This window comes from Lonchura striata, chromosome 3, assembly GCF_046129695.1.
Source record: "Lonchura striata isolate bLonStr1 chromosome 3, bLonStr1.mat, whole genome shotgun sequence".
In the NCBI taxonomy this organism is placed as follows: domain Eukaryota; kingdom Metazoa; phylum Chordata; class Aves; order Passeriformes; family Estrildidae; genus Lonchura; species Lonchura striata.
In genome coordinates, this window is record NC_134605.1 from 107,925,673 (window position 1) to 107,940,926 (window position 15,254).

Genomic DNA, 15,254 nt, shown 5'->3' on the forward strand with positions numbered 1-15,254 from the left:
GCCCGGGCGGGGCGCGCGCCCGCGGCGGGGGCCGCGCGCGGGAGCGCGCCGGGCGCGCGGGCGGGTGACGCCAGCGCCGGCCCCGCCCCGGCCCCGCGCGCCGCCCCCACGCGCGCGCCGCCCCCGCGGCAGAGCGCGCGCGGCGGCCCCGCAGCAGGGCAGGGCAGGGCAGGTGGGAGCGCGGCTGGGCCCCCGCCCCGCCCGGCCCGGCCCGGCCCCGGCCCCGGCCCCGGCCCGGCCCGGCCCGGCCCCCGCCATGGGCGCCCGGCCGCCGCCGGCCCCGCGCCCCGCCGCCTGAGGCAGCGCGGCCGCTCGGGCAGCGCCTCGCCCGCAGCCCCGGCCCCGCCACCATGGGGGCCGCCGCGGCGAGCCGGAGCTCCGCCGGGTTCGCCGGCATCCTCGCGGTGAGTGCGCGGAGCGCGGGGATCCGTCCGTGCCCGCGCGGCGTCCGCGTGGCCGCGGCGTGGGTGGGGATGTGCTGCAGTGCGGGGCTGCCCGCCCGCGCCTCCTGCCCCGCCTGGGGCAGCCGGGCAGGACGGGAGGGTGCTCGGGTGTCCTGCGGACCCCGCTCCGCCTGCCGGCGGCTGTGCGGGGCTCCGCTGCGCCCTCCCCGGGGCTGCTGCCCGCTCCGGCCTCGGGTCCCGGCAGGGGACGCCGGCTAGGTGCGATATTCCCTGCGATATCCATCCTCTCCATCCCTGCTAGCGCAGGCGGCGGCATCCCCCAGCCGGGCTGTGCCGCACGGCCGCAGCTGAGCGGATCCCCTCTCTGCTCTCTGCGCTGCGCCGGGAGCTCGGCGCTGGAGAGGGATCCATCCATCCGTCCATCCCTCCCTCCCTCCCTCCGCAGCTGCTGTTCTTGCCACCCTTTGGACAGGCAGTAAAACTCCCCGCTAGGAATGGCAGGCAGCTCCCCTGACTTATCGCGGAAGTGTTTTCCGGCAGCTTTATCTCCCCTTTTACCTTCCCAGGTAGGGCACTTCCCAATCGGCGCTCTAGGGCTGCATCCCGTCTCTTTGGGGAGAGACAGTAATTCGGTGTGTCAGGCAGACGCCGCAGCTGCTGCGGCTGGGTTGTGTAACCCAGGGGAGCACTTGCTCTTGAACTCAAGGTGGATCTGAGCAAGCTGGCGCTGGCTCGACAGGAATCCGAGTAAACAACAAATAATCTGAAGCTGGAAGGGCATTAGCCAGGAAACAGACTCGTTGCTCTGGAGGCGAAGGGGAACTTGGCGCAGTGGCGGACCAGACGGGGTCCGTGCTTGGTGCTGGCTGGGCGCTCCCGAGCACTGGATTCCCGCTGGGAAAAGCGAGCCGGGAGAAGCCAGTGCTGCTGCACGTCTGGAAGATGAGATGCTGATGGGGACTTTGAGATATGCAGCTCCAGCTGGGATCCTGGAGGTCAGTTGGGAACGGTGGGTATAGAGGGAAGAGATGGAAAAAAAGAGTGATATAAAGGTGTGGGGAAATACAGCAACAATTTTGGGGCATGAAGCAAGACTCTCAGCAAATACACATGTATGTTACTTGTGTGAGTGTGTTCTCACTCCTGTGTATGCGTGTGATTATACAAGCAAGCAAGGCAAAATTGCTATTTGCTTGTGAGCTGGCAGGATCCTCTTTGGCATTTCATCCAATGCCTTCAACATTTTGGGCATCTCCTTTTGGTCACACAAGGAGTTCATGTGTTTCCAGCCCAGAGGAAGTATGTTCAAAGGGATAGCTTGTGGGTCTTCTAGTACAGCAATCCCAAATTTGGCTGGCTGCTGGGTTTTGGAGCAGTAGCAGCTTGGCAGCAGTTGTGTGGGGCTGGTGTTGGCTGTGATTTCATTTGCTTGGTGGATTTTTTGGACCCCACTGACTTCTGCAAAGTAGTTTCCACCATCTCCCCCACTACTCTTGCCTGGAAAACCAGAACGACATCACCTTACTTCAGCTTGGGGCTTTTGGAAAGATGGTGGATTTCATTTGTTTGGAGCAAAGCCGTGTCTGGCAGGGATGCTCCCGAGCTCTGGTCCGTGCTGGCTGCGGGGTTGGGTGCTGGGTTTTCCTTCATGGGGTCCAGATGTTGTGGTGCTGCTGTTCTGGCTCACTTCACTCCCTGTGTTTCGCTCTTGAGATGGAGTAAAGGAACTGCTGAGCAGTGAGTCCCAGACTCTCATTTCACAAACCCCAAACCAGCTGAAATAGCTGGTCATGTTGCAAGAAGCAGAAATTTGCCTTACTTTTCAGTACTCTCCTCACAGGCAACTTTTTTTGGACTAAGTAATTTGATACTTTTTACAGTGATCAGGCCAGGACGTTTGCTCCTTCAGTCTGCCAAGTTACCGTAAAACTTCCAGACCAATTTATTTGTCTTTCTGGTGTTTTTATGTGTTTATTTCTTTTACTTTAATGTTGCAAACACTTTCCCAGTAGTGTCGACAAAGGGTGCAGCTGACCTCTGGGAAGGGCGGCAGGCAGTGCAGCTCATCCCAAACCTGTGCCAAGGCAATGCCACAGAGCCAGCTGCCATTTCTACCAAATTCTGCTGGTTTTGCTTGAAAACCATTCCCAGAGTATCAGTTTTAGCATTGTTGGTCCCTGCTCACTTGCAGGTCTCTGCTCCTGCTCTTCTTTACCAAGATCAAGTGCCCTGTGTTTATCTGTGGTTCGTGTTTTGGGTTGTTTTAATTTTTTTTAATTTTTACCTTTGTTTTTGATTTATTTCTGTGTCCCCACAAGTCCGGCAGCAGGGCAGCACTGTACACAACCTGAGGTTATGACAATCTCAGTGTTGCAGCATTTTAGGACACAAATTCCAGGACAGCAAGTTGATTCACCAGCTTTCTGCTGGTGTTTTGACTCACTGTGCAGGTTTGAGTCCCTGAAGGAGATGCTGTATTCATGGAATCACAAATGGCTTTGGGTTGGAAGGGACTTTAAAGATCATTTAGTCCCAAAACCCCTGCCATGGGCAGGTATGCCAACCACTGGACCGGGTTTCTCGGGTGTTTAGGGCTGCATCCTCTGCACATGCCAGAGCAGTTTGTGCTCCCACCTGCCCTAAGAGCTGTCTCCTGTGCAGATTGCCCGTCAGGTCTCCTTGCAGCACAGTTATTGCAAAAGGGTGATGGGAGCACAGCACAGAGGCACCTTCTGAGATGGAGTCATCAAGCTGGGTGGTGCTGAGGTGGGTCGTGCCCACACCAGCTGTGGGGAGCCACTGCCTCAAGGGTTTTGTTTGCAGCTGAATGTGGAGGTCCCCTTGTCTGAGTGTTTCCTGGTGTGAGGAGGCCAGAATGATGGTGTTCCTCAGGCTGATCACATTTCCACACACCATAAAGTCTTCATGTGCTGAAACAGGTGAAGGTGGCTGGGAGGTGCCTTTGCCCAGGTGGTACAGGGTGTTGGTCCTGAGTTGGGGATGCTCTTCTGGCTTGTAGCCACTCTGTCCTGCTTGACCCTTTTGGAAAGGGACCCCATCCCATTAAAAGCCCTTCTTTGTTCCTGTATGGGGCATGGAGAGCATCGCTGAAACCAAGTCTGCTCTTTAGTGTTGTCTTGCACCCATTGTGGTTTTTTCTGTGTTTTTTTTTGTTACCCTCTACACTTCCTTTGGTAGCAGAGTAATGAAATGGAGTGCAGTGGCTCAGCAGAGCTCACTTCATTACTTTACTTGCTTTTTCCACTGGAACTGGGAGTGTCAGCCAGAAGGGTCCAGGTCTGTGTGCTGCTGGGCAGCCCTGAGGGTGAGAGACAAACCAGGAGACACTCCTTTTTGCTGAAGATGTCCTCCTCTCCTGGCCTTTGCTTTCAGAGATCTGGGTGCTGCAAAACCTGAGCAGTTGGATTATTTTAGAGAGCAGAAATGCCAGTCTGAATAAATAGCAGATGCTCAATGCTGCTTAGCCATCCCCCACTGGAACTTGCTGTTCTCCCTTGGAAATGCATGTGCAGCTGAAGATCTTGAGATGTTCAAAAATACCAACACTGCTTTTCTTGAGATAGGGTTTTAAAAAAACCTCAAAAAAGCCAACTCAAACCTAGTGCTATTACAGGCTTTGGTTGCCCGGGTGAGGGATGGGAAGATGCTGGAATGGGGAGAACAGGAGGGAACCCATGGCACATGCTTGTAGCAGGGCTGTCCACGGGTTTCCCAAGTCTAGCTTGATGCAGGGCGAGAAATCAGGATCTGAGACAGCAGCACACAGCTCACTCTTGGTGAGGCAGAAGAGCCACTGCCTGTCCTGTCTCTCCCGTCACCCTGTCCTGCTCGGCGCTGGCACGGGAGCAGGGTGAGTAACACAGGTGACCCCTCCTGTCACCTTAAGAGCCAGTTTGCTAATTCAGGAATTCGTCATGGAGATTACAGGGGAGGGTGGCAGGTTTTCTTAGAGCCAGCTAAGCACTTAGTTAAATCATGTCTTAGGGGAGGGGAAAAGTAAAATGCATCCTGTAAGCCTTTGCTGCCTGCCAGGGCAGTCCCGCTTTTTAATTTGACGTGCTGTAATTAGTCTAGCCACTGCAGGATCCTCGTCAGCTCCTGCGGGCTTGCCTGCTTCTGCCTGCTCTGTAATTGCTGCTTCAGGGGCAGAAAACTAAATTAAAAAAAAAAAAATTAAGTGTTTTGTACAAATCCCAAGCTGTAAATTATTTAGCAGGTGAAACAGAAATGTGCTGTGTGTTTCCAGGAAGCGACAGACTGCACCAAAAATGATGCGGCGCAGCTTGCGGCTCTGCTGCTATGTGCCTTCTGCAGAGTCATGTTGTTGGGAACCTTTTCTATTTTTTTTTTTTTTCCTTCTGAATATATTCTTGTTGGCTGATAGCCCAGAATAGGTAGCAGAGCAAGAGGCGATGGATTGTATAACACAGCCAAGTGATTTATGTGCTTGGTTCTGCAGCTGAGCAGCATTAGGATCTTTGGTCTTTTTACCTTCAGTGTAGAAAATGTTTGAAAATTCAAGATAACAGTGACTTGTTCCCTCTGTCCCTCCAAACTTAGCCTGTGGCTGTTTGGAAACGTGTTTCCTATTGCTTTGCATGCTGTGTGAGGTTGTGTTCGCCTTTCTTTTGATATGCCTTTTGTTCTTGCTGACTTATCTCTGCTGTTATAAATGACATTAAATCCATGGACCAGAGGTCTTCTGGAGGAAGCAGGGATACTTCTTGATAGATGGAGGTTCTCTTTGGGGTGGAGAAGCATCATTGCAAAGGAATTAAGGGAATACAGCTTTGGGATTGGAGGTCAGTAGACAGAGATGGATTTATAGCAAAGCCCAGTTGCTTCCAGTTCAGTGTCTAAAAGCTGGTGTCCTTTTACCTGTGTCTGATGCAATGAGAAGCTGAGTTACACAGAGTTCCTTGAAGAGCGTAAAAATAGCACCAGGTTTTTTCTCCTGTTGCTAATGCAGCTTGTTCAGAGTGGGTTCAGATGTGGTTGGAGGCTCAAAGCAGAACATCCCTTGTGGTCTTGCCAAACCCAACACTTGCACCAGGTCATAAAAAATCGTGGAAAGGCAGAGGAACTGAGAAATAGCCCAGAAACAGACGCTAGCCTGGATTTCATCCTGGTTTGTCTTACTCAGAAAGGTAACTATTTGAACAAGTGCAGATTAACAAATAGGGAAGGAAAGTTTTACAGGTCAGAGCTGCCATCTGCATGTGTTTTTTGTCTTGTCAGTGAGCTCCTGCCTCGTGCTGCAGCCTCTCAGCCTTGAAATGCAAAGCTGGTCTGAATTCTCCTGGGGTGGCCAGGTAGCACGTACTGCTGAAACACAATTAGCAGTATTTACCACCCTGGCAGGGTTGCAGTGTAAATGATGCTTAGTTTCACCGAGAAGTGTGGTGTCAAGTTTAAGCAATTATAATCGTAGCTGGGGATGTGTCTGGAGAGCGTGCTGCCACCTACACCGGTTCCGTTCCACTCCAGCCTCGCTGAGGTCCCTCCTGTGGCCATAATAACTTGTCTGTGGTCCCACAGCTCTGGGACATCCCATGTGATCCTACAGGGGGTCGTTGATAGAGAGGGCTCCATTTGCATGCAGTTGTTGGCTGACACCTCCTGTTTGTTTTCCAGCTGCTCATGCTCCTTGGCACCGCTGATGGTCAGTCGAAGCTGACCTCTGAGCAGAATGCCATCAGCCTCTCCCCTGGCAAGTACCGCCACCTTGACCGTGCCACCAACGAAGAGCTGACCTGTGACAAATGTCCTGCAGGAACCTACGTGTCTAAGCACTGTACGAAAAGTACCTTAAGAGAGTGCAGCCCTTGTCCAGATGGGACCTTTACCAAGCATGAGAACGGCATAGAGCGGTGCCACCCCTGTAGGAACCCATGTGAACTGCCAATGATTGAGAAAACTCGTTGTACTGCCTTGACCGACCGCGAGTGCACTTGCCTGTCTGGTACGTTTCAGACAAACGACACCTGCGTCCCTTACACGGTGTGCCCGGTCGGCTGGGGCGTCCGCAAGAAAGGAACCGAGACCGAAGACGTCAGGTGCAAGCCGTGCCCTCGTGGTACCTTTTCTGATGTGCCTTCTAGTGTGATGAAGTGCAAACCCTACACTGACTGCTTTGCGAAAAACATGGTGGTCATCAAGCCAGGGACGAAGGAGAGTGACAATGTCTGCGGCTCTCCGGCGTCCCTTCCGAACACGGCTTTGACTTCATTGGGCACCGAAGTGGGTGAGCAGCCCTATGAAGTTCCACCAACCGCTGATCTTCCCAAAGGTAATGTCCACCCCTGAAACATAAGTGTGGTTTTGACTGAGGAATTGTGATCCTGCCTTGATCAGGGCTGGTTGTTAGGCTGTTAAAAATCAACCTGGTTTAAAGCCCATGTGGTGCTTCTGCTTCATGGCATTGGGTTGCCCTCACTTGTATTAAACAATGTTTAATAACGTTTTCACTGAGACTGCAGTCCTGATTGAACTTCTGGCTGTCCTGCTGTTTGGGTCGAAAGGACACGGCTTTGCCCAGCCTCTTTTTCTGTCTCTGTGATGTGCTGGCACAAGACTGTGCAGTTGTGGTGAACCTGGTCTGGGATGCAGCAGGAAAACCCCTGCAGTCTCCCTGCAGCAAGGAGATTCCTCCTCTGATGGATTCACTGCTTTTGTGCCTGTGCTCTCCTTGCTCCATTTCACTCTGTACTGTGTCACAGTATTGGTTGAATGGGAACCATTGCTGAAACAGTCCTGCAGGAGCCTGGGCTGTCCTGTAACTTCTTTTTCCTACAGTCTTGTAAGATTAATATGTGTAATTCCTCTTTCTCTTGCTTAATTGGAAGTGGCTCATCCTCACAGCCTTTATGGTGATGCCTTAGCTGTGGCTAGTTTCAGAAGTGCTGCAGGACTCCACTTAGGGTGGTATTCTGCACTCCCTGGAGAGCAGCTTCCCTACAGTGTCTCAAATTAGGCATTTTAATTTAAAAATGCAACTTTTGATGAGCTCAGCAGCTGAGTTAGTAAATATAATAGCAGAGAAGTGTTGACAGTGGTAGGCTTCCAGCACTTCACCTTTGTTAGGTCTCAAAGCTTGCCCTGACGTTGGTGTATCATTGGGAGTGTACAGGAGGGTGTTTCCTGAACTTTGAAATCAGCTGTTGACAGTTATGTAAAAGTTGAAGCATTTTCCCTGTTTGTGTCCTGATTAGGGTGCTTTGGGTAACCAAACTGGAGGCAAAACCATGTACAGACAAATACACCCACTCTCTGTCTCAGCTGGGATGAGACACAATCTGCAAAAGATGACTTTCTAAAATAATCTGTAATTTTTGCCACTGCAGCCTTTTTTCCTATTCTCACCAGGCTTTGGCTCGCATTTTACATCTGGCTGGGACCTGAGAGGTGTTGGTTGATAAGGAGGCTCAATAAAGGTGGAAGGTAGCTCTTAAGGGGAAGTTTGATTGCTTCAGAGACCTATTGCTAGTTGATTTATCTGCAGTTGCTTGCAGAGCTGATAAAAAAGAGATTTTGCTTCCTTAACAAACCCAGTGGAGAGACACTAAGCCTACAAATTGTCATGTTTTTTTGTACTTTTAATCCAAATATGAAATTCCACAAATGACCTAAAATTAATGTTCATAAACCTAAAAAGAAAAACCAACTCATTCAAAGTTGTTGGTTTTCTGAGAAATGCTGAATGTGGGACAAACCCAGGCTGACAACATGCCTTTAGTAACTAATTTTTTGTATTAAGCTGCCTCTAGCCTTAACCAGCACAGGTCAGTTTTACCTTGAAGCTCCCTCTGTAACCATACCCATCTGTTCCCAGCGGCAAACCTCAACTTCACCTCTACTCTTTCTCGCTGCCTGGCGTTGGGTTTCTGTCTGCTGGCCAAGCCGATGCTCAGGCAGGTCTTAGCCCGTGATGTGATGCCATATCGCATCTCCAGGGCCGTGGCACTCACCTCTCCTCTCCTCCCACAGGTCTGAACTCTTCAGTTCCCGATTTTGTCCCCTCTCCAGCGCCGCGCGCGTCCAGCAGCATGGTGGAGCGGGCACGGTACTACAACGAAACCTCAGCCAACGAGACGGACAGCATCGGCGGGACCCTCACGGGCTCCGGCACCGCCGGCCAGGCCCAGAGCTACCGGCACAAGCAGAGCAGCCCAGCACTGGAGAAGCAGCCATCCCTGGAGATGATGGGGGGTGAGAAGCCCAGCGTCCCATACAGGCCGCCCCGGCGAGGCTCGCAGAACGTCCACCAGCACTTCGACATCAACGAGCACTTGCCGTGGATGATCGTCCTGTTCCTGCTGCTGGTCCTGGTGGTGATCGTGGTCTGCAGTGTCAGAAAGAGCTCACGGACTCTGAAGAAGGGACCCCGGCAAGATCCCAGTGCCATTGTGGAAAAAGCTATTATGAAAAAGTCCACCACCCCCACACAGAACAGAGAGAAGTGGATCTATTACTGCAACGGGCACGGTGAGCAGTAGTGACCATGTGGGGTCCTCCCCACTCCAACCCAGGGCTGTGGAGGAGCCAACCCGACAGACAGGGACCTGTGGCTTTCCTCATTTGGTGGGTCTTGTAGTGGGAACAAAGCCCTCACAAAACATGGTTCCTCAGATGTTTCTTCATCCTTGGTTTCTCCTCCTTCCAATTCCCTGCTCCTGAAAGAAGAATTAATGGAGGGGGTGATACCTGCTTGCTCTAGCTTTTATTCTTCTCACCCAGCTTCTTCCCTTCTTCCATTGGTAGAATGATTTTGAATGAAGGCACCTTTCCCCCCCCCCCGTTTTCTTCCCTTCCTGCTTTTCTTCTGTTTCATATGGTCCTTATTTTCTCCGTGACTCAGGCATGGATCTGGCTGTCTTTCGTGTTGTCCTTTATCCCCTCATCCCTGTCTGTTTCTGGAAGGCTGAGTCATTCCCCACCTCTTGGCACTGCCTCAGTTTCAGTTCTTAGCCCTAAATCCCAAGTGCTGGCTTGTGTCCCAAGCCCTCTGCCCACACTGGAGGCAGAAAGGTTATCCTTAAAGGCTGAGTTGTGGATGTGTACAGCTCCTGTTGTCAGGTCTGCCTGGACTCTCTTTTTGGTAGTGTTTTCTGCTCATTTAGTGGATTATTTGCTGTCAACTTTCTGATGAGACTTTAAAGATGACATGTTGTAATCTTCAAGTTGAAATTTGTAAAACTCAGTGACAAACTAATGGTGTTATGACCATGAGCACCAAGCAGCCATGATCTCCCTAGTCAGATGCACAGTTCTTCCTCTGCAAAGATCCCGTGGCAATTTTGACCTTCCCTTTTATCTTGTGCAGACATTGCTCAACCTTAAACATCCGTTCACAGTTAACCTTTAGAAAAGCACATTTAACAAGGGGGGGGGGTGGCAAACAAAGAATGGATTGAACAAAGATTGGAAGGTTTAAGAGAGATCAGTCCTTGATGAAAGTCATCCTTGAGTGCTCAAGTACAAAGCAAAGAAGGTTTTGAATAGGGCGTCTTCTGTCATGTACTTTCTTCACCTTCCTGCTGATTAATAGACCTACGCTTTGTTTGCCTTCATTAATTCATTTATGCAACCAGTAAGATCTTGTTGGAATTGGTTTTCTGCTTTCTCTTGTGTTTGTGTTGCTTATCAGTTTCCTTTTAATTCTTTTGTGTTCTTGGGCTGCGCTTAAACTTTTTTCTGTTTCTGATAACTTTTCCCGTAACTTTTGCACTCCATTGTCCTTAAAATCTGTGGCACCCAAAGCATGGTCCATGAGACTGTGATAAGTGATCTGCAATGGAGTTATAGAAACTTACTAGACATCCTTGCTTATGGGCACTGCCAGGAATACATGGGTTTAAGTTTAACCATGATTCATAGGTCAGAAACGAGTGGTTGTTGCTAACTTGCAGTAACCCTTTTCCCCGAGATTTAATTACCAATTGGTTGAATTTCTGATGCTTTCCTGTTTCTTGAAGCACCTCAGAGCAGAGCAGTTTGTACTGGACAAGGAATGCTCAACTGCAGGTACCAGACCATGCTGCTTTGAGTAGGTGCAGCTCTAAATTCTATCCTGGTGTTTCAGACCATGCCTAAGGGCCTGTGCTGCAGCTGATCCTTCTGGAAGCCACCTCAGAGCTGCCTTTGTGGGCACTGCTGTGACCCCAGTGCTGGGGTCACTTAATCATGATTCAAGTTAAAGAAACCATGCAGGTAAGAGAAGGTTCATGTGGAGATGGATGGCCTGTTTTAACCCATAACCTCACCTCCCAGATCTTGTCATCTTTTGGGGGACAGCTTCATTCATGGTCATCCTGTGCTTCCCAGGGTGAGTTATTCCAGCCTTCTCTGTCACATTAACAGCTGCATAAATTTTGCAAGATCCTTGCTAAATTTTCCCTTTGTCTTGGGAAATAAGCCGGGTGTCACAGCAAAACTACACCTAGGTGATAAACCAACTTGGTGTGATTGAACCTCTTCAGTCGGGAGGTGAATTGCGCCCTTACTCCCAGCCATTCCTGTAGCAGTCACGCAGGTTCCCTCTTGGCATGGGTGGCTTCGTGACTTCTTCCTGCCACCAAATGTCCTCACATGAACTTTGTGCAATAAAGGCAGGCAAACAGGCACAAAACAATTAATGCTTTGTCTTGCTTTTAGTACAAACCAAATCATGTTGCACTAGCTGGAAGGGCCTTGCTCATTAGCTTTTACTTGGTGGTGCTTCTCTGTCGTGTCAGATATGGAAATTATTCTCCTCTGCAGTGGAGCATAAATCCGTCTCTGCCTTTCCTGTTGAAATGTCTGGCTCTTAAGACTGTTTACTTGAAAGGAGAGGTGTAGCGCTGTAAAGGAATTGACCTTTTATTTAATAACTGGCTGTACAGCTGAGATGTTCTGCAGAGCTGCCGCGTCATGGCTTAGCTTTCTGCTGCTCCAGCAGTGTTTGTTCCCAAATCGTGCTTCATCCTGTAGCAGCATTTCAGACAGGGGTGAGTTAAGCAAGGAACAAACTTCAGGTTGCTGCAGAGGGGGAATCTTTCCCCTTCTGTGCTGCTGTGTGGATCCCTTCATGGTAGGCTACCAGAGCAAAGACTCCTGAGATGTGAGGACCACAGCTGCTCCCCAGGTTCAGGTGCCAGCCTGGTCTGTGGTTGCACAAGGGGTGTAGAGGGCAATGGGGTGTACACGATCTTTGTGGCTGGGGGTGAAGCCCCTGGGCTGGGTGCTGGCAGTACATCTGTATGACCTCCATCCAGAGGTTGGCTGGCACACCAGCAAGGGTCTGGGGTGTGTTTATTGCCTGTTTACATAGCTCTTGCAAACGGTCTGCCCCCATTTGTTCCTAGTTTACCATCTCCTCCCTCCTAATCCTTTCAGTAAACAGCTTTAACCTTTGAAAGGAAAGTCCGGGTCTGACGTAGGCACAGGAGCCTCTCCTCAGAGGAGTTGTCCTTGGCTCCTGCCCTCACACTGGCAATCCCCTGATCCTCCCATGGCACCAGGAGGGCATCCAAGGCTTTGCCCATTTGGGGGATTTTATTGATTTCTACAAGGTGTGGGTGCTGGGTGAAGTGTGGTCAGGGTGGCACTAGCACTGTTCAGTGCTGGAGCATAGTCATGGCACTGTGGTTGGACTCCTTATTAAAAGAGGAGGGGTTTAGGGTGGAAGCAGGGGCTAAAACTTCCCCAGTTCCTGAAGGGACCTGAATTGTTTAAATAATTGAGATAGGTCTGTGATCCTGATCAGCATTTGTTGTCAGGAGGAGGTTCACTTGTCCTCATCTCCCCATGAGCTGGTATCTGTGCCCTGTCCTCTCTCTGGTCATAATACATGCCTTAAATAACAGTTCAAACATAAAAATAGAAGTAGCTTGGGAGGCTGGTGTTAGAACTAGACCTGTGTCTTCAGTCGTGGATATGTTCCAGCCAAGGCAGCAAATGCCAGTGCTTCTCACTGGATCAAATGATTCAGAAGTCTGGGAAGAATTTACAGTGACTAACGGCCTGAGTTAGTAGCCAGCTCACCTCCACATCTGTCCTTGTGTCCATCTCACAACAGGGGCTATCCAGAGAGAGATTGGGAAGGTAGAACAGTGTAACTGTGGTTGGAGAAGCTGCACCTCTTGCTGCCCCAGCTGGCTCTTACTTTGCAGCTCTGCAGATAGGAATGCAGCAGTTGACAGCTTGTCAGAGTTTTCCTCAGAAATTATCCTCATGGTGCCCAGTGGTGCCTGAGTGACGTGGGTACAGGGCTGATAGGGCTCTGTGGTTTAACCTTGTACGTATGACTTCTTTTGTTTAGAAGATCAAGAATAGTCTACACACTAGGCTTATGCCTTTATTTTACCAAATACCCATTTCCTTTCTTCAGACATTTCCAGAGGTGAGAAAATGGGATTTCAGGAGCCATTCAATAAACACTGAGAATTGGAGCTTGTCTCTCAAATGCCTTGGAAATGCCAGATTTGCCATCATACCAAACATGCCATTTGCTAAACATGAAGATGACATTGAATTATTTTTGCAGAAATTGCTGATACTGATGCCTTTGGCTTTCATCCATTTAGCAGCAGAGGATGAAAGACAAAGACTTCAAAATGTTAGGGTAAAACCTGTGTGTAGAAGCAGCTGTCTGAAATGATATGCCAGGAGGCAAGAAAAGAGTTTGGTGATTTTTTTTTGTTTTTTGGAGTTGAAAGACTGAAGAATAGATCTTGGCAGTGCTGGCCTGGCATGAGATGCCACTTCCCTTTTATTTTTCTTCAAGTCTTGTAATTGCCCATTATTGCAGTGGGTGGTAAGAGCAAAGCCAGGAAGCCTCTGGTTAAATAATGAGAGAAATTAACTGTTCTGCAAAAGCTGTTTGCAGCTGGGGTTGAGCTGAGGCTTTACTGCATGTAGAAGAGCATGTGCTTAAAATGGCTCAAAATCAAAGTGGGAAGTTGAGATGTGATGCTGGAGAAGTGGGGAATGTTGGGATTTGGGGGTCTTGGTTTGTCAGCATCAGCACGTTGAGGGCCAGGATCTTCTTGGTTGGTGATGTGTAGAGAGTAGTCCGTGGCTTGTGTGCTGGCTGCTGAGGGACCAGGGCTGGGCTTGAGCTTGGTCTGCTCCCAAGGAAGTCCCTGAGGGTGTTGAAGGGGGACCACATCTTGTACCTTTGGAGAGCCTGGTGCTGCAGCTCCAAGGCATTCCCACCTGAATATAACCAGTGGGGGTGTGGGGATGGCAGGGTCATTGCAGGCTGGCTCTCAAATGGAATCAGGTACTCATCTATGGTTAGTTGGAAGATGCTTATCGAAGTAAAATTACATGATTCTTTGCAAGAGACAGCACATTAAGGTTATGTGTGAGCTTTTTAAGTCAGTCTTTAGTTCTAGAGATCCATTACCTAATGAAGCAATGCATGGAAACAGTCCAGCTGAGAATGTTATTCCTCAGACCTATTTAACTGCTACTCTGTATAAGGAAACTGCTGCAGACTTGGCACTCACAGGTCTACAGGGTAACACTAAATGCTACTTTAGGACCCCTCCTTAGTGCTTGTGTGGGTAAATGAGATGAGAGCCACTTAGTGTAGTGGTTTTGTTTGGTAGAGGTAGTTCTCCCTGTGATCAGCTCCTGAACAGGTCTCAGCAGGTGGCCAGAGGATCACACTGGGGGCTGGTAAGGATGGAGGAGCTGCTGTGGAAACAGCTGGGCAAACAAACAATCCTTTCAAGGAACTAAAGCTTTACCAGCCTCAAACTGCGGTGGGCTCGAGGTTTTGTGCCCAGGCCCACAGGTAGGGCAGAGATGCCCAGAGCATCTCTGAAGGGCAGGTGTGCCCATTGCTGCTGACATAACTCAGTAACCGCGGCTACGCCTGGAGAGGAGCAGCCCTGGGCTTGTGTGCAAAGCCTAATACAGCTCTGGCAGGCAGTGCATGAGATGAGGGATTGATGTCTGTCCACCTGCCAAAACAGAGAGGTGGAAGGTGTTGTGTTTGTTTTTGTTTTCCAAAGCAGCCTCTTCTCTGGCATCTGCAGCTTGATGATGTGCAGATGATTGCTGGTCCCCTGATGACAGCCTGTCCACCTCCGCAGAGAGACACCCAGGCAGAAGGGGAGCTGGTTAAATTGGAAGAGACAGGAATGTGCTGGGCACCACAAAGAGTATGGATGCTCCCTCACTGCAGCTTATTCTGCTGCATTTCATGCTGTATTTGCTCCCACACGGGCACAGTACTCTGCTTTGGGTGGGATGGAGCAACTCTTTATCTGCAGCACAAACCTCTGCCATGGGAGTGTTGGGGTGGCATCTGACAAGTTCAGAACACCATCTTCCTTCAACCACCCAATATAAAACATTGCTCAGGTTTGCCCAAAAATCATTTTGTCCTTTTGGGAAGCTATGTGATTTCCAAAGGGTGTATGCAAGAGCTGACCAGGGCTTCGTGATAAAAGGGAGCCTTGGAAAGTGCAAACGTGGGAGGCTGCTGTTCTGCTTAGAGAGGAAGAAACCTAATCATGTACAGGTTTTATCATCTCCTGTTCCTCAGCATTATTGCATTAGCACCAAACACTGGTGCTTGATCACTTTTAATGTGTGTTGCTACGTGAGCAATCTATCTGCAGCATACACAGGGCTGTGAGGAGCTCCTCTTGGAAGCTGGAACATTTGCTCCCAAATCTGCTTCATAAAAGAAAACCCAAATTATCCAGTGGTCAAAATTCCTGGGTGGCCCTTGTATTAATTTAATGAGGGATTGGGATTTGTGCCTACCCATTAAGGTGTAGGGCCGAGTGTGGGAGGCAGGGCAGCTCTGCAGGAGAGGATTGTCCTTGTAGAAAA

General features: G+C 50.1%; 1 protein-coding gene across 3 annotated transcripts in view; it reads left to right on the plus strand.

Moving 5' to 3' along the window:
- Nucleotides 1–287: 287 nt before the first annotated feature.
- Nucleotides 288–15,254, plus strand: part of TNFRSF21 (TNF receptor superfamily member 21) — a 35,041-nt gene continuing 20,074 nt past the window's right edge. Inside the window, exons 1-3 of one of the 3 annotated variants that reach the window (XM_021529761.2) lie at nt 288–404; nt 6,060–6,714; nt 8,412–8,909. In XM_021529761.2, coding sequence (XP_021385436.1) covers nt 351–404; nt 6,060–6,714; nt 8,412–8,909 — 1,207 coding nt within the window. In that variant the 5' untranslated portion in view covers nt 288–350. Of the gene's footprint in view, nt 405–867; nt 1,400–4,161; nt 4,276–6,059; nt 6,715–8,411; nt 8,910–15,254 lie in introns of those variants that run through there. The other 2 variants (XM_021529762.3, XM_021529763.3) reach the window with 2 other exon arrangements.